Source organism: Dipodomys merriami, unplaced genomic scaffold (assembly GCF_024711535.1).
Source record: "Dipodomys merriami isolate MVZ:Mamm:240054 unplaced genomic scaffold, mDipMer1.0.p SCAF_5, whole genome shotgun sequence".
NCBI lineage: Eukaryota > Metazoa > Chordata > Mammalia > Rodentia > Heteromyidae > Dipodomys > Dipodomys merriami.
The window spans coordinates 74,531,935-74,553,116 of NW_027206068.1; the positions used below are offsets into that span (position 1 = coordinate 74,531,935).

Below are 21,182 nucleotides of genomic sequence, written 5' to 3' on the forward strand. Positions count from 1 at the left end.
TCACTGGGCTATCATGCTCAAGGAGAGATGGTGCTCTACCACTTGACTCATACTGCCAGTCTAGCATTCTGCTGGTTAACTGATAAGAGTTTTGCAGACTTTCCTGCTGAGCAGGCTTCCGATGGAACAGAGATCCTCTACCTTCTTCAGATCTCAGCCTCCAAACAGCTAAGATTACAGGTGTGAACCACCTGTGTTACACTCAAACTTGTTTTTACAAGTTCCTCTCCAGCTAGGCTCCTAGAGGCAAAGACTTTCAGCTCTTCCAGTGACTCTGCTGTCACCTGCCCTCCTGACTCCTGGAGTTTTAATCACTGTTTAAGCTCTATCTATGGACTTCCTGGAGTTGGAGGTCAGGACCATCTCTCCCAAATCTCTTGTTTGCCAGTCTAGTTTTGTGATTTTAATGGGATTGACAGTGCTGCTAACATCAGTAGATGGTGTAAATGCTGTTTATAATGGAGCCGTACTTTTCTGTGTCTGTACGCTTTTTTGCTTTTTTTTAAAAATGGGATTAAATGAGTATATAAATTTCACAAATTTCATAGTCTTGTGAGATAGTGATACTTAGTTAAAGTCACAAACACATTCTAGCCTTCATGGGGCAAGTTGTCTTTATTGTGGTCAATAAAGTTTGTGAATTCTATGAGCTTTGACAATATAGTTATTTCTTCCACATCAGGTGATATGTACATTTCTCTCCTTTTGCTTCGTGTCAGCTGTTACCTCTTTCCCTCTCATTCCCTTCCTCCCTCCTCCCATCGCTGCCAGAGTTGCTTAGTTCGTTTTGATCAATGTCCAGTGCAGCTGCTTTCTTTAGACCTAATCTTTTTTTTTTTTTTTGTCAGTTATGGGCTTAAACTCAGACCCTGGGCGCTGTCCCTGAGTTCTTTTGCTCAGGGCTAGTGCTCTACCACTTTGAGCCACATAGCTCCACTTCGTTTTTGGTGGTTAATTGGAGACAAGGGTCTCACAGGGACTTTTTTGCCTAAGCTGGCTTTGAACTGTGGTTCTCAGATATCAGCCTTTTGAGTGGGTAGGATTACAGGTGTGAGCCACCAGTGTCCAGCTAAACTTACTCATTTTTAATTTGGCTTAGCTTACTACTATGGTGAGCTCAGCTTCACACTCATCCCTTGCTCTGCTGTTTAACTCCCTTCTCAAAGCATTCATATGTATTTATCAATTTCATCTAAAAAAAAAAAAACTTCTAGAACCTTCTAATGTGCTACCCTTACCCCCAGAGTTCTTTCTCTCATCTTTTTCTTGGTTTACTTACTTATCTGCGCAAATCACGTCCTTAGCTTGGGAGGTGTGCATGGAGACTGAACATCTCAAACTGCCTCAGCTTCACTCTCCTATTTAATTTAAATAGTTTGGCTAATTATCCAATTTTAGGTTGGAAATATTTTCCCTCGAGTTTTAGAGGCCCCGGGCTCTGTCGTCTAGCTCCGGATGTTGTTGGGAGTTTGATTCTTGGTGTGAACCTGTTTTTCTTGTCTGGACGCTCCCAAGATTTCTTTTGTCCTCAGGTGCTCTGAAATTTCCTGCAGAAGTATCTAACCAGTAGGTCAGTTTTCATCCATTGTTCTGTCTGGGCAGCTGGTGGGTTCTTTCAATCTAGAAAATTATGTCTTTAGTTGCTGGGAGCTTTTCTTAAATTATTATTTTTTGGTGCCAGTACTGGACTTGACTCAGGGCCTAGGCACTGTCCCTGAGCTTTTGTGCTCAAGGCTAGGGCTCTACCAATTGAGGCACAGCTTGATTTCTAATTATAAGATGGTTAATTGGAGGTAAGAGCCTCACAGATTTTCCTACCAGTACTGGCTTTGAAATGTGATCCTTAGATCTCAGCCTCCTGAGTAGGATTAGAGGTGTGAACTACTATCACCCAGTTCTCTTTCCGTATTTCCTTTTTTTGTCCTTTAGCTTTATTTTCTAAGATACATGCTCAGCTTTATAGCCTGCACACTATAGTGACTCTAATATGTTTTTTAAAATGACTTTATTGGGGAAGTGGCGCTGTGGCTCAAACAGTAGAGTACTCGCCTTGAGCTGAAGAGCGCAGGGACAGCACCCTGGCCCAGAGTTCAAGCCCCACGACCCACAAAAGAAAAAATAAATAAATAAAATGACTTTATTGGGGCTGAGAATGTGGCTCAGTGGTAGAGTGCATGCATGAAGACCTAGGTCTTCAATTCCTCAGTACCACACACACACAAAAAGCTGGGAGTGGTGCTGTGGCTCAAATGGTAGAGTGAGAGCTAGTCTTGAGCAAAAGAAGGTCAGGGACAGTGCCCAGGCCCTAAGTTCAAGCTTCAGGACTGGCAAAAAACAAACAAAATTGACTTTATTGGGGCTGGGAAAGTGGCTCAGTGGTAGAGTGCTTGCCTTGCATGCATGAGGCCCTGGATTCGATTCCTCAGCACCACATAAGAAGAAAGAACAGGAAGTGGCGCTATGGCTCAAGTGGTAGAGCGCTAGCCTTGAGCTGAAGAGCTGAGGGACAGCACCCAAAACCCTGAGTTCAGGCCCCATGACCGACAAAAAACTACCAAACAAACAAAAAAGACTTTATCATCCATCCATCCATTTATATTGCTAACACCAGGGCTTGAACTCAGAGCCTTGCACTGTTGCTCAGCTTTCTCTCACAATGGTGCTTTACCACTTGAGTTATGGCTCTAGTTCCATGATTTTTAACTTCTAATAATTCCACATTTGCTGGGTGCCAGTGGCTCAAACCTATAATCCTAGTTACTCAGGAGGCTGAGATCTGAGGATCTGTTTGAAGCTATCCCAGGCAGTCTTTACTGAGATTATCCATGAGATTATCTTCAATAAACTACTCAGAAAAAGCTGGGAGTGGCACTGTGGCTTAAGTGGTAGAGTGCTAACCTTGAGCATGATAGAGCTCAAGGACGCACCTAGACCTTGAGTTCAAGCCCCAGGACTGGCAAAAAAAAAAAAAAATCATTTGGTGGCTCATGCCTATAATCCTAGCTCTTCAGGAGGCCGAGATCTAAGGATCATGGTTCCAAGCCGGTCCAGTAGGAAAGTCTGTGAGACTCTAATCTCCAAATAAGCTCCAAAAAACAGCCCACAGTAAAACTCAAGTGGTAGAGCACTGGCCTTGAGCACAAAAGGTTAGGGACAGCTCCCAGACCCTGAGTTCAAGCCCCAAGACTGACACAAATAAGCACTATAATTTTGTGTCACAAATGGATTAATTTATCTAAGGATTTATGTATAAGTATACATATATTTTTCTCCTTTCCACATGGTCTCTGTTCCTCTAAACATGTTGTTTTTCTTCCTTACTGGTTTTTATCTGTTTCTCTATTTAACTGCCTCTCTGTGGGCCTTCCCCATATATCTTGGGGATCCCTGGTCATCTATTAGAATGAAAAGTGGACACTCAGGAGTTGAAGTACATGCAAATGTAGGTGGCACTTGCCACTCAGATCTCTGTGTAGGATGTTTTGTCTAGGATGTTTATTTTTAATGGAAACTTCTTGGACTGGGAAAAAACAAACTATTCTAATATTTGCCCCAACGGTTTTACTCTGGATACCAGCATCATTTGAGCAGGCAGATCAGAGAAGCAGGTGGGAACGTTGCACATCTAAACTCATGCCCCATCCAGAGATCCTCTTTCTCACCTTCTACAAGAGTAAGTTTACTGGGCACCAGTGGCTCACACCTATAATCCTACCTACTCAGGAGGCTGAGCTCTGAGGATCGAGGTTCAAAGTCAGCCCAAGCAGGAAAGTCCTGAGACTCTTATCTCCAATGAACCACCAGAAAACCGGAAGTGGCACTGTGGCTGAAGTGGTAGAGCACTAGCCTTAGCTGAAAAGCTCAGGGACAGCGCCCAGACCCAGAGTTCAAGCCCCATGAATTACCAAAAAATAATATAATAATAATAATAATAATAATAATAAGCTTTAGTTATCTGCCAGGACTGGGGAGAGGCAGATGCCAGATGGAAGGATAGAGTAGGAGGCTATTTCATTTTCTTCCCTCCCTCCCTCCCTCCCTCCCTCCCTTCCTTCCTCCCTTCCTTCCTTCCTTCCTTCTTTCCTTCTTTCCTCTTTTCCTTCCCTATTTCTTCTCCCTTTCCCTCTCCTCCCTCTCCCTCTCCCTCTCTCTGTGCTGGTACCAGAATTTGAACTCAGGACCTCACAATCACTTAGCTTGCTTGGTAAGCTGACAAGCCACCAAGTCTGCCTACCTCAGTCTGCCTCTTTGAAGGTTGTTCTGGAAATGGAGTCTTCTGGACTGCCTAGGCTGACTTTGAACCATCCTTCAGAACTCCCTCCTGAGTAACTAGATTATAGGCAGAGCCACCAGCACACTGCAGATTGTCACTTAAAAGAGGCTTGACCAATCTCTGATTTCAGCCTCACCTTCACCCTCATTTCCAGAGAGTCTGGGGGAGGGTGCTGTGTGGTGGGGTGCACACTGTGTTTCTTCTTAACTTGCCCTAGCACCAACCTTAGACTGTGCTTTCTAAATCAGTAATCACTCAGCTAGCCACCTGCTTTTAGACTTCCAAAAAACTTTGTTGCTGTTGTCTCCTCATCTCTCATCTTTTAAGAGTCCCTTTACTCTCAGTTTGGGACTTTGGAAGGGGAGGAAGTCAATACATTCAACCTCAATCTTTTAACATGCTTCCCGCCCCCCCCCCCCCGCCCCCGTGCCAGTACTAGGGCTTGGACTCAGGGCCTGGGCCTGGATACTGTACCTAAGCTTTTGTGCTCAAGGCTAGCATTCTACCACTTGAATTACTGCTCCATTTCCAGCTTTTCTGAGGTTAAGTAGAGGTAATGGCAGGGGCTAGCTTTGAACCAAGATCCTTAGATCTCAGTCTCCTGAGTAGTTAGGATTACAAGCATGAGCCACCAGTGCTCAGGCATGTATTGTTCTTGAAAAAATACTTAAATGGAATAAGAAAATCTGCTCTCATCAGAAAATTTTACTAATCAGAGAAATATTTTAGTATGCTTCCATTTTTGTCTATATTGCTTACATCACTAACTTCATATTATATTTATACTTCTCACTACTATTTCATTAACCTCCCCTTCCAACTAAATCATCCCTACCCACATTTTAAACAGAATTCAGCACTGGAGTTTGAACTCAGAGATGTTGCTTCCTGTTCTCCCACTTGAGCCACACCCTAGCTCAGTTTGCTTTTCTGATTTTTTTTTGGGGGGGGGCAGTCCTGGGGCTTGAATTCAGGGTCTGGGCTCTGAACCCTGAGCTTCTTTTGCTCAAGGCTAGCACTCTACCACTTGAGCCACAGCACGACTTCCACCCATGGCTTCATGCATGCTAGGCAAGCACCCTACCACTAAGCCACCTTCCCAACCCTTCTATTTTTTCAAAATCCTGCCCTAGTGGTTTTCAATCCTATCCTTTTTTTTTTTTGGGCGGGTCGTGGGGCTTGAACTTTGGGCCTGGATGCTGTCCCTGAGCTCTTTAGCTAAAGGCTAGCACTCTACCACTTGAGCCATAGTGCCATTTCCAGTTTTCTGGTGGTTAATTGGATAAGAGTCTCAGGGACTTTCCTGCCCGGGCTGGCTTTGAACCACGACTCTCAGATCTCAGACTCCTAAGTAGCTAGGATTACAGGTATGAGCCACCAGTACCTGGCTTTCTGGAAACTATTCTGTGTGCTGGTCCTGGCGTTTGAACTCAGGGCCTGGGCTCTTATTCCTAAGCTTTTGTGCTCAAGGCTAGCATTCTACCACTTAGCCACAGCTCCACTTCTGGCTTTTTTGGTAGTTAACTGGAGATAAGAATCTCACAGAAGCTGGGCGCTAGTGGCTCACACCTGTAATCCTAGCTACTCAGGATGCTGAGATCTGAGGATCGTGGTTCAAAGCCATCCCGGGCAGGAAAGACTGTGAGACTCCTATCTCCAATAAACCACCAGAAAACCGGAAATGGCGCTGTGGCTCAAGTGGTAGAGCACTCACCTTGAGCTGAAGAGCTGAGGGACAGCACTCAGGCCCAGAGTTCAAGCCCCACGACTGACAAAAAAAAAAAAAAAAAAAAGAATCTCAGATTCTCCTGCCAGGGCTGGCTCTGAACTCAGATCTCAGCCTCATGAGCAGTTAGGATTATAGGCATGAACCACTAACCCCCAGCTTGTGAAACATTTTTAAAAAATGGTGTGCAAATACTCATGATATTCAAAATTCATACTCGGGGCTGCAATGCTTGGTAAGAAATGTATGCATTATCCTGCCCATGTAATTGTAGCCCCCCTGTACAGTATGTTCTCAAATAAAATAAAATACAATTAAAAAAAAAATTCATACTCGGAATCATGAAACTTGAGGAGCTGGATGGGGACAAGATAGGTGGGGGGTGGGGGAGACCGATGGAAGGGGTGACCTGATCGAGATGCACTGTACACATAAATGGACATATTCAGTTATTTACAAGGAACAAAAGAGAGGAAAAAGGGAAGGGGGAGAACACTGGGGCTCCTTCCTGACCAATATATTACAGATCCCAAATCTGCCCTAAGAGACAGAGCTCTGCAGTGGGGGCTCCTGTTCTTGTTTCTTCTTCCTCTATAGACCAAGTTAAGCCTGTGTACCTCACCACTGCGCAGATGTCCACATACACCAAAGCCAAGTGCTTCTTGCTCAAACTTGGAACGCAGCTGCAGCCTGTACTCAGCTGCTTCCTCAACTCTTCTCGGTGTCTTGCTGGAACCTCAAAGCACAGTGTTCAAAATCAAATTCTGATTGCTTTACCAAATCTAAGCCTCATGTCCTCATCCCACAGAGGCTGGAGTCACCTCACCACCTCTTTCCCCACTTGGTTCACATCTATGAGTCTCTAAGTCGTGGTTGCATGCTAAAATGTATCTAACTCAGCCACTGGTCACCTGGGTCTTGCCAAGGTCTTCTACCTATTATTCAGGTTTCCAGTGAACCTTCCACCCCTCAGAGGAGCCTTTTCTGGCCCCCAGCCTAGCAGGGTTTTCCATACTGCAGCCTGAATGCTCCTCATCACTGCTCTGTTCTAAGGCATGACTGTGATTCTACACAGTAAGGGTTTGGTTGGTCTCTATGAAAGTGTAAATCTAAGGGCCAGGACCTCTACATCCTGACAAAAATACAAGTGGAGCTATAGTATTAAAATCCTCCATAAATATGCTAGCTCAGGCCATATTTTGGATTATTTTCCCACACGCTAGGGGCTGTGAAAGGATGTTATTAGGTCAAATGTGTGTTTAAAATATTTAAGTCATATGTTACAGATAGAAATCATCATATTGCTTTCTAAAAAGACTGAAATGGGGCCGGGTGCTAGTGGCTCACACCTGGAATCCTAGCTACTCAAGAGATTGAGATCTGAGGATTGCGGTTCTAAGTCATCCCAGGCAGAAAAGTCCATGAGACTCATCTCCAATTAACCACTAAAATAGCCAGAAGTGGCACAGTAGTTCAAATGGTAGAGTGCTAGCTTTGAGCACAAAAGGTTGGGGACAGGCCTGGGAAGGTGGCTCAGTAGTAGAGTACTTGCCTTTCATGTATAAGGCCCTGGGTTCAATTCCTCAGCACCACATAAGCAGAAAATGCCAGAAGTGGTGCTGTGGCTCAAATAATAGAGCGCTAGCCTTGAGCTGAAGAGCTGAGGACAGCGCCTAGTCCCAGAGTTCAGGTCCCACGACTGGCAAAAAAAAAAAAAAAGATTGGGAACAAAACCTAGACCCTGAGTTCAAGCACTTGGACTGGCAATAGGAAAAAAAAAAAAAAGGTATGCCACTTGGGTGGCAACATGGGGTTGCTAATTTGTTGGGGCATGTGTGGTCCACCTTCCTGGGCCTCTCTGACCACTGCCCTGGCCAAGAGCTGTAGCCCCTATTGTGAGTATTTGAAAGCAGCACTACTATCTGAATCCTCTTTGGATCTCTTTGCTCTTAGGAATCTAAGCCATTCAATGTGAGTTTACTGCATGTATTTACTTTGCCAGTTCATAAAATTATCATTTTGCTATATGTTGAATTCTGAACATTTTCAATTTTTGGGACGGCCCCCCTTGGCATCACACCTTGGGACTAGCCCAGGGTTGGCTTTGCTCCACCCTGCTAAGGAGCAGACGCATAGATGGGGAGAGGACTGATGATGCTTGCAGGCTTTAGCCCGTGAACACAGCATGTATAAAACCACTCTGGAGCAGTGGTGCCATGCCCTGCCCTCTGGGTCAATGTAGGCTCCAAGGGGCTGGAGACAGCCAGTGAACCAAGTGGCACAGGTCAGCCAGTAAGGAATACACCTTCCAGAAGAAACTCAGGTCATGGATATGCCCACAGTATAGTGGTCTGGAGTCATTTGTTGGGTCTATTCTCTGGAGGGCCCATCTGTGATAAAGATGAGAAAACTAAGAAGATAAGGGTGGGGGGAATCAATGCTCCCCATTCCACCCTTCTAAGAAAAAGATACCCGAGTAGCACCTGCACCTCAAAATCAGCTGAGCATCAGCTATGTTTCATGATTTTGACCACAAATCACCTCTCCCAGATCCTCACTTGTCTCAATCTGTCTTTCCTTTTGTTTTGTTTAATTTTTAAAAATATTTTTACTATGGGGGTGGGAAGGTGGCTCAGTGGTAGAGTGCTTGCCTCACATGCATGAGACCCTGGGTTCGATTCCTCAGCACCACATAAACAGAAAAAGCGGGAAGTGGCGCTGTGGCTCAAGTAGTAGAGCACTAACCTTGAGCTAAAGGCCAATACCCAGGCCCAGAGTTCAGGTTACACAACTATCTATCTATCTATCTATCTATCTATCTATCTACCTACCTACCTATCTATCTATATCTATATATCTACGTCTATATCTATTTTTTAAACAGTTGTGGGGCTTGAATTCAGGGCCTGGGTAAGACATGCCAATCCCTATGTCAGGCCTAGTATCAGATCTTTGTATTATTCTGAGGCTGTTTTTTTTTTTTTTGTAGGCCATGGGGCTTGAACTCTGGACCTGGGCGCTGTCCCTCAGCTCTTCAGCTCAAGGCTAGTGCTCTACTACTTGAGCCACAGCGCCACTTCCCGCTTTTTCTGTGTATGTGGTGCTGAGGAATGGAACCCAGGCGCTCATGCATGAGAGGTAAGCACTCTACCACTGAGCCACCTTCCCAGCCCAATCTGAGACTGTTTTGAAACTGAAATTCTAAAAAGACCAACCGTGCTAGGAATTAGAAAACACAGGCAGCCTGACACCACAGTTTACCTGAGACACACGGTTGGTCTGTTGGTCCTGTCTGACTGCTTTGTCCAGACACTGTCCTGCTGGAGGGCTATAAGGTAGGATGTCTCCAGTCCCTTATCCTTCTACTCACAGTCTAGGAGTCAGGGCCTGGCCTTTCTCTGGGAAGCTCTAGGGGGTCTGAGCACTAGTACTCTAACCCATGAATACTTTCTTTGTATTTACTTCCTACAAGGAGTGAGGTAACACTGTATCATGTAAAAAAAAAAAATCCCTGAAACAATGAACCTTATAGCATTTCTATTTACCAACAACCTATGGCACTGGTGGCCAGCCGCTGGCAGCTGGGGTGGACCATGGGGGATCTAACAGGTCCCTGCACCTGCAGGCCTCCTTCTTGCACAGCCTGCTCCCAGTCCCCTTCAGGTCTACCCTGGACTGTGATCCCCGTGCTGGGTCTCCTGAGAACTGAGGGGTCCAGGCTGAAGAGCGCTAGGCTACCCATTCACTACTCACCAGCACTGGGGTCTGTGGGCGTCTCGCCCTCCTCAGAGTCCTCCTGCTCCTGCATGGTTGGCCTCTCCCCGCGCTCCATCTGTGACATGAGGTCTGGTTTGGAAATTGCATAGTCTGGGGAAAGGAAGGAAAAAACATACTATTAAAATGAGGTGCTTCTATTGTTGGTAAGCACCATCTGTGACCAGCATTGGCCGCCCTGCTGGGTGGCAATTGCCAATGTTGAGATATAAAAGGCCAAGTAGCCAGCCAGACTCCTTCCTTAGTGTCCACTGAGTGTGGGTGGGCACTACTCACGAGTGCCGATGCTGGCCTAGAGCTTTTATCTCAAAGGCACACAAGATACAGAATTTTATAAAGAATTAGTTCTGATAAAACCTCAAATTCACAAAACAAAATACTGATAGATTTCCTTACATTAAAAAAAAAAAAGTGGGGCTAGGTGTCGGTGGCTCATGCCTGTAATCCTAGCTACTCAGGACGCTGAGATCTGAGGATCACGGTTCAAAGCCAACCTGGGCAGAAAAGTCCATGAGACTCTTATCTCCAGTAAACCATCAGAAAACCAGAGGTGGCACTGTGGCTTAATGGTAGAGAGCTGGCCTTGAGCTGAAGAGCTGAAGGACAACACCCAGGGCCCAGAGTTCAAGCCCCACGACTGGAAAAAAAAAAAAAAATTCTGCTGGGCACCCATGGATCACACCTGCAATCCTAGCTACTCAGGAGGCTGAGATCTGAGGATCCTGGTTCAGAGCCAGCTTGGGCAGGCAAGACTGTGAAACTTATCTCCAATAAATCACCAGAAAACCAGAAGTAGTGCTGTGGCTCAAGTGGTAGAGTGCTAGCCTTGAGCTCAAGAGCTGAGGGACAGTGATTACGCCCAGAGTTCAAGCCCTATGACTGACACACAAACACAAAAAAAAGTCAACAGGGTTGGGGGTGAAGGTCTGTGGCTCAGCATGTGGCTCAGCATGCGTGAGGTTCTGCTGAGTTCAATCCCCCAAGACTCCCAACAAATTTAAATTTCTTTGGGAATAAAGCTAAAAAGTAAAGAAACTTAACAAAATGTTAACATGTAGCCATATTTATCATATGTAAATTACTAATATTCATTAATATTTGTTAATATTCAGTAATAATCTATATTTACTAATAATTAAAAAGCAAAGATATGGATAACCCATAGAAGAAATACAAATGGCCAACGAATATATACAAAAAAGTATAAGTTCACTAAGCATCAAAGAAATACTTATTGTCCTACTGATGCATTGTGTGTGCGTGTGCGTGTCGTGTGCATGTGTGTGTGACTGGTACTATGGCTTAAACTCAGGGCCTGGGTGCTGTGTCTTAGCGTTTGTTTTTTTTTTTTGCACAAGGCTCACATTCTACCACTTAAGCCACAGCACCACTTCCGGTTTTCTGGAAATAAGTCGCACAGACTTTACTGCTCAGGCTGGCTTCAAAATGCAATCCTCAAATCTCAGCCTAAGTAGCTAGTTTTACACAAGTACCCAGCTAATCTATCGCTCTTCATCTATGGAAAAGAAAAGCAGCTGGGCATTGGTGGCTTACGCCTATAGCCTAGCGACTCAGGAGGCTGAGATCTGAGGATAGCAGTTCAAAGCCATACTCTTATCTTCAGTTAACCACCAGAAAAACTGGAAGTGGCTCTATGGCTCAAAGTGGTAGAGTACTAGCCTTGAGCAAAAAAGCTCAGGAATAGCACACAGGCCCTGAGTTTAAGGCCCACGACAGACAAAAAATATGTATGTTTATATTTAAAACAGAAAAACACCAGATAGTCAGGTATGGAGAGATGGCATTTTCATAGGCCACTGCACAGATAAATATAAAATGGCTCAGCCTTCTAAGGGTCCCTTGGCAATAGCCTTAACATTGGCAATGTGAGCTGAGAGTGGCTCACACCTATAATCCTAGCTACTCAGGAGGCTGCGACTTGAGGATCACGGTTCAAAGCCAGGCCAGGTAGGAAAGCTCCTGAGACACTCATCTCCAATTAGCCACTAAAAAGCCAGAAGTGGAGCTATAGCTCAAATGGTAGAGTAGTAGCCTCGAACAAATAAGCTCAGGGACAGAGCCTAGCTCTGAGTTCAAGCACCAAGACTGAGACACACACAAAAACATTACAAATGTGCAGTCTTACTACATAAGCTCCTTTTCCAAATCTCTCAAGTAATAGCACAAATACACAAGGACTGATTATCACAACACTTTGCAACAGTGAGAAAACTAGAATCAACTATTGTTTACCAACAGCAGCAAGGTGAAGAGTCAAATACTACAGTCTAAGGAGGCCAAATGTGACGGGCCAGGCTGTCCGCAGCCTGCCATTAGGTGGATTAAGTGGGTGGTATTAACCTTCCCTACTCCCAGAGTGCACCCAAAAGGTTCATGGTGGTATTCTCTCATGAGTGGGAGGGTGGGAGTCTAAACTGCTGAATTTTCACAATTATTCATGTATTTAAAAAAGAAATAAAGTTATCTTATTGAAAGATATGTGCAAATAAATTAGCAATTCTAAGGAGAACCCAAATTTCTACCCATGTTTATTTAAGGTTTAAACAAACTGAGGCTGAGCAGGATACATTGTTATACATGTGTGGAAATGTCACAATGAAACTTCTCTTGTATAACTAATATATGCTAATTATTATGTGTATAGATGGTAAAAGAGCTGGGGGCTGGTGGCTCAAGCCTATAATCCTATAATCCTAGCTACTCAGGAGGCTGAGATCTGAGGATCACGGTTCAAAGCCAGCCCAGGCAGGAAAGTCCATGAGACTCTTATCTCCAATAAACCGCTCAGAAAACCAGAAGTGGTGTTGTGGCTCAAGTGATAGAGCAAGCTGAAAAGCTTAGGGACAGTGCTTAGGCCCAGAGTTCAAGCCCCACAACGGACCAAAAAAAAAAAAAAAGGTAAAAGAGTTCTCTGTATGAGAGAAAAGGATACATAGAGAAGTGCATTTTCCAGAGTCTTGTCCCTAAATATTCTCAATGAAAACCACAAGAATCTTCAGGCTTTGGGGTAGGACAGACCTGTATGCTAAGATCTAGGGTAAGCCTTCATAGGCTCTGATCACAGCTTCTTCATTTGCACAGTGACTTGTGAAATGTAAGGTTTGATAAATGACAGTATTTAGTCACCAGGGTCCTTCACAGCAGAGCTGTGAGAACTGACTGGTCAGAGTCTTAGAAAACACCTTATACACCATGAACACTTGCTATATCTGTTCCCTTCCATTCTCTTTCCTTCTTAAATAATAACTGGCTGAACAAATGTTTTTTTTTTTTTTTTTTGGTTGGTTGGTTGTGGGGCCTGACCTCTGGGCCTGGGCGCTGTGCCTCAGCTCTTCAGCTCAAGGCTAGCGCTCTACCACTTGAGCCACAGCGCCACTTCCGACTTTTTCTGCATATGTGGTGCTGAGGAATCCAATCCAGGACCTGATGAATGCAAGGCAAGCGCTCTACCACTGAGCCACCTTCCCAGCCCCGAACATTTTTTTTTTTTAGATCCGGTCGTGGGGCCTGAACTCTGGGCCTGGGTGCTATCCCTCAGCTCTTCAGCTCAAGCCTAGCACTCTACCACTTGAACCACAACAAATGCATTTTTTAAAAAGGGGTCCATGAGTAAAATACTGTGGTGATGACAGTTCTCTGATGACAAGGTCTATGTTCTCCACTGCTCCAGGGGCTTCTCCATAGAGCCAGGTCTGTGCATACAAGGTGCTCTGACCTGTCCCTTAATGATGTAAATGTGCATACAAGGTGCTCTGACCTGTCCCTTAATGATGTAAATGGGTAAACCAAAGCATTTGTTTTCATTTGTGTGCTCTCTCTACAATTCCAGAGCTGCAATCTGACTGGAAACTTTGGTCCCAAACTGTTTTGTCTTCCTCTGTTGGCCCTCCTGGGGTTCAGCTTCCCTAACTGTCTGATGTATGAGTGGCTTCTTTCCAGTGTCAGGCAGCACTCCTCCTTACCCATGGAAACCAGAGACTCATAGTTGCCCCGCATCACGTTCTTGTAGAGCTCCTTCTGCCACTCAGACAGGTTTCCCCATTCCTGCTCAGAGAAATGGACGGCGACGTCATCAAACGTGACCGGGACCTGAAAGCACACAAAAGAAATCAACTTGGATCAACAGGATGGCGGTCACAGGCTGTCAAGTCCCAAGACTTGTGGGATTTGACACCCCAGCTCTGGCCTAACACCTCTTCCTCAGGACTGGAGATGGCTTCACCAGGATCCTTCTAGAAATCAGGCCACTATCCTGGCTACAATAGGAAACTCATCTTGCCCAGTCCCTCTGCATTCACAGGACAAGCCTTGCTGCACTAAATCATGATCTGTGGATCAGCAGCAACACCAACATCAGGAACTTGCTGGCAATGCAGACTTTCAGGCCCTGCTCTGGACCTACAACTCAGCCTGCCCAGTGAGGTCCCCAAGGGCTTCATGTACAATAATAATGTTCACGAAGTGCTAGCCCAGGAGACGGTCCCTTTACTCCCTAGTGTTAGGCTGTGAAATAGGGCAGCAGTGGAGAGGAATAGGAAGAAAACTGGTCTACACACACTCCTTCAGAATCTTCTGGAAAATAAGATTAAGAACTGCTGTCTAGCTTTTTGTGTGTATGTGATAGTATTGAGAATTAAAACTCGGCACTCTCAAGGTAAGCCAAGAGCAAGAGACAAACGGTACATGGTCTCCCTGATAAGTGGATGTTAAATCCAAAATTAACAGGACTTAAGAAACAAAGAACTTCCACTCATGTGGTCGAACCACTACTAAATATCCCCATGCTGCTGATCACAAGTATGGTGTATATGTGTACACCGTTATATGTTATAGACCGTGATAGACAATTTGCTCCAGGAAAGTTAGAATGAACTTGTGACTTTAAATGAGCATCATTATTCCACAATACTGTGAAATTTGGGAAATTATGTAATCACTTAATCACAATTAAAAAAGAACCTTGGGGAAAGTAGGCAGGGAAGGGATAGAGCAAGCTGAAAAGCTTAGGGACAGTGCTTAGGGGGAAAACAATGGAGGGGGTAACAATGCTCAATAGGAAGTGTACTCATTACCTTACTCATGTAACTGTAACCCTCTGTATAGTATCTTTTTTTTTTTTTTTTTTGCCGGTTGTGGGGCCTGAACTCTGGCCTGGGTGCTGTCTCTCAGCTCTCCAGCTCAAGGCTAGCGCTCTACCACTTGAGCAACAGCGCCACTTGCGGCTTTTTCTGCATATGTGGTGCTGAGGAATTGAACCCAGGGCCTCATGCATGCAAGGCAAGCACTCTACCACTGAGCCACCTTCCCAGCCCTGTATAGTATCTTTACAATAAAAAATTAAAAAAAAAACAGCATTCTCACTTGGCTCTTTTACTCAAGATGATGCTCTACCACTTGAGCCACACTTCCACTTCCACCTTTGCTGGTTAACTGGAGTAAGAGTCCCGTAGACTTTTTTGTCCAGGACATAGACATATCTGAATGCTGATTCTCAGATCTCAGCCTCCTAAGTAGCTACGATTTATAGGCGTGACCCCTGAGTGCCTGGGTTTTTAAGGACACCTCTTAAGAATGTCTGCACACGCTCCCAGAACACTTTAAATCATCTCTAGATGACTTATATCGAACTCAATGCAAATGAAATATAAGTAGTTGCTACACTGTATGGTTTAGAGAATAATGACAAGAAAAAAGTCTGTACATGTTTAGTGCAGATGCAATTTCCTTTTCTCAAATATTCTTGATTCACAGCTGCTAGAATCAAGGATGCAGGCCCTGAGGATATGGGGGCTGACCGTAAAGGCTCTGCACAGTGCTCTGGCTGGCCTTCGCTGGCCTCCATCCTCAGACACAGTGAACCTGTGTACTGACCCTTCTTCTAACGTGGACAGCCTGATCCCTGGGCCATTTCTGTACCAGCCTGTGCTTTTATCAACAGGAGAAACAATTTGCTTTGGGTCTAGCCTGTGGTTGGTGAAACAATGATGGCGGCCAGGGATCCTGACATTTTTCTCTTTCTGAACCATCACTTTCCCTCTCTTCCAATTTAGTTCAATTCCTAAACCATGTTCTGATTTCCTTGGTGGGGCGGGGGGAAGGGGGCCCTAGCTGGGATAAGTGTACCTTGGGGACTTCTCCATTGCTGCCAGGGGGCAGACGTAGAATCCAGAAATTTCGGTTTTTCAGCAGGTTCTCCATGTTCTCCAGGCGCCGCTGCAGCAGCCCGTACTCCTGCAGCAGGGTCCCCAGCACGACCCACTTGCTCTCCAGATGGTTTGCAAACTCCACGGCGGTCTTCTCGCAGTCAGCTATCTTTTTTTCATTTGTCCCTGTCCTGCCTTCCAGGGTCAGTAGCCTCATGGCCTGGGCCTCCAGTTTCCTTTCCACTGCTTGGACAGCAGCCCACACAGCCAAGCGAGTGATCTCTGCCGTGGGCAGTGGCTGTTCTTTTTGGGCTGCAGGAGAGGACTGGAAGGGAGTGTCCTTTTGGGAGACGGGGCTTTGGAGTAGTGGGTCCATGTCGGCCTCAGGAGCTGTGGGGGAAAGTGTCAGGGGGTCTTTCTCAGGAACTTCAGGGGAGTGAAGCAGGGCTTCCTGATGGTGGGTGGAGTGAGTCAGAAGGGGGAGTTCCTGTTCAGCCACTGAGGGAAGATACTGGGTGTCTTCCTGGGAAGCCAGGGGACCCTGGTGGCGCGTGTCTTGCTCAGAGGCGGCAGGATACAGGAGTGAAGGTCCCTTCTGGAGGGTATGCGGGATCTGGCCAGAAGTCTCTTGTTTGGGAGCACTGGAAGTCTGGAGCAGGGAGCCTTTCCGGGGTGCTGTGGGAGCCAAAGAAGGAATTTCTTTAGGGGGAAGAATTCGGGATGGGAACAGAGTTTCACGGGGAAGTCCAGCAGAGGCCTGACACAGGGCTGCTTCTTGTGGAACCGTGGAGAATGACAGAGGTGATGAGCGCTGGTCCTCCATGTCCAGTTGCTGGACCTGTGTTCAAAGAAAGACAGGAAAAGACAGGATTGAGGGTCACGGGCTCCAGCTGGCGAATAAATCCCAATAGTAAGCACTCATGTTAAAAACTTCTCCAGCGCCAGTGGCTCACACTTCTAATCCTAGCTACTCAGGAGGCTGAGATCTGAGGACTGCAGTTCAAAGCCGGTCTGGGCAGGAAAGTCCGTGAGACTCTTATCTCCAATTAACCACCAGAAAACCAGAAGTGGTGCTGTGGCTCAAATGGTAGAAGTGCTAGCCTTGAGTTCAAGAGCTGAGGGACAGTGCCCAGGCTGAGTTCAAGCCCCACGACCAACAAGGACAAAAACAAAAACAAAAAAACCCTCCAGTTTTTACAGCAATAAGATAGGATACATGAACATGAATCTCTTCCTAAGAGCACAGCACTGATTCAGACGATCATTATTATGAACAAATGAAAACATAGCAACGCCACCTTCTATTTTCCGTATGCCATCCTGTTTGTCACAGCTATCATCTTATGAGTGGTGGTTGGGGAAGGGCACTGGATGTGGATTTGATCACTTGGCTGTCAGCTACCTTGACACTATGGCTGACAGTGTTGACCTGGCCTGACTGACTTTGTTTTGAGGGTCCTCATCCATAAACACCTGTAGAGGGTTCTGGGCATGTGGGCTTCAGCTCAAGTAAAGACAGATAATAGAGACAGTGAAGCAGGCGGTTTCAGCCTTCAATAGGAGCCTCGGCTTCAGAGCAGATGGTTCACTGTGATGGGGGTACTCTGCCTCGTCGGTTTTCTCCCTGTGCTTCCTGATGTGGGGAATGAGGAAGAAGCAAAGCCTAGAAGGATGGGAAGCAGCACAAAAGCCATCCAGTTTGGAGACCTGGGCCAAGAAGTGGTAGAGACAAGAGCCAGAATAAAGATCAGAATAAAGATACTTTCTTAGCCAGATGATGGTGACTCACGCCTATAACCCTACCTACTCAGGAGGCTGAGATGTGAGAATTGCAGTTTGAAGCTAACCTGAGCAGGAGAGTCCATGAGACTCTTATCTCCAGTTAACCACCAGAAAACTAAAAGTAGAGCTGTGGCTCAAAGTAGTAGAGCACTAGCCTTGAATGAAAGAGCTCAGGGACAGATCTCAGGCCCTGAGTTCAAGCCCCATGACCGACCAAAAAAAAAAAAGTTTTCTTTAGGGACTCCTTACTCTCTATTTCCTCACTCTGCCACATCCAAATGGAGAAAACTCAGGAAATATCAGGAAGATGAAGCAGCACCTTCTGTGAGTGACCAGTTGTCTGATTCCAGCCAGCCAATTAATATCTTTATCAGAACTGAAAGGAATTCACCTACCACAACCTCTGTCCCTCTCTTCACATTCTTCCCTCAATGAATCTGCTTTACTCTGCTTGGTATCCCAGTGATCTTTAAAATAATGAAAACGTCCATGGCCTTCACTTGAAAGCATATCCCTAATGTCCAATCTACCATATAATATGCGCACAGTGAATCTGAGGAATGACTCCACACTGAATTGGCGAGTTACAAACAAAAACTGAGTTAGGTACTAAAGTTCCTTTAGTCACCTACCAAAGACATATCTAAATCCACTCCATATCCTCTATGTTTCTTTCATTTGCTCATTTATTCATGTATAAGTGGCTTATCTGACAGCATCATACTTGTAATTCAAGGGTGAAGATTCAAGACCTTGTTTAGCCAAAGAACTCTGAAAAAGTATGACCTAATAGCTCCATGATACGAGAGCTAATTACTCAGGAATTGTTAACAATTATTCAGGACTTATTATGTGCCATGAACATAATTTAAAATGATAGCACTTAAAATTATCTCATTTAAACCCTATGAAATAGGTACTACTAGAATTGCAACCTATAGCTAGCTCATGAAGTCACTGAGAACAGGAAAGGCTAGATAACGTATGTTAGGTCACACAGCGGCCTGGTCTGGTTCTAGAACCTATATGTTGCCTCTGTTTTTAACTGTCCAGAGAGGCAGCTAGTAGGTCTGTGCTCAGAATTAGAGGTTTGAAAGTTAAACAGACCCGTGGGAGGTTTCCTCTGGGTGGTCAAGATGTTGGAAAGGCCCTGCTTCTACACCCGTTAGCATTGGACCTCTTGGAAAAGCATTCTGGGCAATTCTGTAAAAACAAAAGCCAAAAAAAATAAATAAATAAAGCAGTGTCTCACACCTATAATCCTACCTACTTTGGGGGCTGAGATCTGAGACCTGAGACCTGAGGCTGAGATCTGCTGTTCAAAGCTAGCCTGGGCCAAACAAGTCTGTGACTCTTATTTCCAATTAACCAGCACAAAAACTGGAAATGGAGCTCTGGATCAAGTGGTAGAGCCCTAGCCTTGAGCAAAAAAGTTCAGGGATAGAGCTCAGGCCCTGAGTTAAAAGCACAAGGACCAGGATACTAACACATACAACAAGAAAATCCCTTAAAGGCATATATGCTAAATTCTACAAACAATGAAGGGCTTCAAAGGCCTCTTGAACCCGAAGGCTCAACAACAGCTCTCTTTCCACTTTCACTGCTCCCACTGAAGGTAGGAGTAGACAGTGCCCTTAGGTGGAGGAAGCGGCATAACGAGAGGGATTAGGATTTCTGCCTACAACTAGTGAGGAAAGGAAAAAAAAAAAAAAAAAATCCCTGAAGGCCGCATTAGCCTCCCAGAGTAATACTGGGGTTTAACTGAAACAATGGAGAAGGCTCCAGTGCGATAAATAAATCCAGCAGGCAAGACAGCTTCAGTCCAAAGGAAAGTACTATGTCTTTGCTCTCTATTACTAGACGGTTACTCTCCATTGAGGGCTTTGGAGGACTGGAAAGGGAGGTAGAGGCACGAGAGCAGGTCCGCCCCCCCTCTTCCCCCCCCCCCCCGTTATCATTTCATCAATCCCAGTAAACCTCAAACCTGCTAGGCGGCGGGCTGGAATTCTTGGGAACCACATTTCCTAAGGTTGAACCTTCCCTCCCCCATGTACCCTGAGTGGATGCGGGTCTCCAAGATTCATGTCCTATTCGTGACAACATGCGTAACCGCGCGTATCCGACTTCTCACAAAGCGGGACCATTTTCCTGCAACCCCGGGGATGGGTCACCCAGAATTCTGCACATTAAAAGGCTCCATTGATAGCTATGGAACAATCCTCATTTTACTTCCCAAGAGCTTTATTATGGCTATTATTTTAAGAACTGGAGGCTTTCAGAAAGCTTTCCGTCCTCTTTCTGAACGAAAGAGGAAACTGAGGCTCCCGGGGCAGTGAACCTCACCAGCACAGCCAGAGCACTTCAAAAGAGCAGATTTGGGGGGTGGGGGTGGGGGCAAGGGCGCTCCAAGGCTCCAGGGGGAGTCAGCCCCGGGCCTCTCGGGGGCTCGCTCCCCACACACCATCCCTCCCGACGCCCCAAGTTTGGCTCCTGGCCCTACAGATACAGAAGCTGGCGGCCTGCCGCCCAGACCCGGTCCCAGCTCCCCACCACGGCCCGGGGAACGCTCGGCGGGGCGCTGCCTGACTTCTCCCCTCCTCCCCCGACGGGGCCGCGGCGGCGCCAGCCCAAGCCACCCACCCGAGGGGGGCCCGGGGGAAAGGCCACCGCCAGGGCCGCCCCGTCCCCCCGTCCAGGCCCCGCCGCCCGCCAGGCAGGCCCGCCCAGGGCCTCGGGCACCGTGGGGCGGATGACTCGCTACGTGACCTTGGGGCAGGCAGGGCAGGTCGCCGGCGGGTGTCCGTGCCTCAGTATCCCCGCTCTGCGAAATGGGAGAGCCGCGTCAGCGCCGCGCCCGGGGCCGCGAGAGGCTCCGCAGGGCCGAGCTCTGCGGAAGACGCGCCGGCGGCCACCCCGACGGGACGCAGCGCCGGCCCCGCAGCGCAGCGAGCGAGCGCGCCGCCGGCGCCCCCACCGCGGACCGCGTGTGTCCCGGGCCCCCGCGGCCGCGCAGCCTCGCACGGACGGCGGCCGATCCGCGGCCCCCGCCCCCACCAGGGGCGCGCGCCCTCCCCTCCGGCCGCCCCCTCCCCCGCCAACGTCGCAGCGCCGCGTCCCTTACCGAGACCCCAGGCCGGGCCGCCGGGCCGGGGACACGCAGGCCGTCCCCGGGGCCCCGAGGCCGCGCGTCTGTGCGCGCGCGGGCCGCCCTCACCGGCGCGGGGGCCGCTTCGGCCATGGCCCTGCGCTGTCCGGCCCGGCGCCCCGCGAGTCGCCGCCGCCGCCGCCGCCGCCTTCGCCGCGCGCGGCCCCACGCAGGCCCCGCCGCTGGCTCCTCTCGGCGGGCGGCGCGGCCCGGCCCTGCCCTCCCCGCCCGGGGCTGCGCGGCCGTCGGGCCCCGGCCTGCGCGGGGCGAGCGGGCGCGGGGCCGCCGAGTCCGGGCGGCGGCGGTGGCGGCGGCGTC

The 21,182-nt window shown here is 47.4% G+C and overlaps 1 protein-coding gene across 3 annotated transcripts in view; it reads right to left on the reverse strand.

Annotated features, from left to right (window-relative positions):
- Positions 1 to 20,970, reverse strand: part of LOC138809909 (zinc finger protein 777) — a 39,266-nt gene extending 18,296 nt beyond the window's left edge. The window contains exons 1-5 of one of the 3 annotated variants that reach the window (XM_069997014.1): positions 20,841 to 20,897; positions 18,827 to 18,922; positions 15,918 to 16,775; positions 13,757 to 13,883; positions 9,753 to 9,866 (exon numbers count right to left, since the gene is read on the reverse strand). In XM_069997014.1, the coding sequence (XP_069853115.1) occupies positions 9,753 to 9,866; positions 13,757 to 13,883; positions 15,918 to 16,760 (1,084 nt within the window). In that variant the 5' untranslated portion in view covers positions 16,761 to 16,775; positions 18,827 to 18,922; positions 20,841 to 20,897. Of the gene's footprint in view, positions 1 to 9,752; positions 9,867 to 13,756; positions 13,884 to 15,917; positions 16,776 to 18,826; positions 18,923 to 20,485; positions 20,510 to 20,840 lie in introns of those variants that run through there. The other 2 variants (XM_069997013.1, XM_069997015.1) reach the window with 2 other exon arrangements.
- Between the last annotated feature and the right edge of the window lie 212 nt (positions 20,971 to 21,182).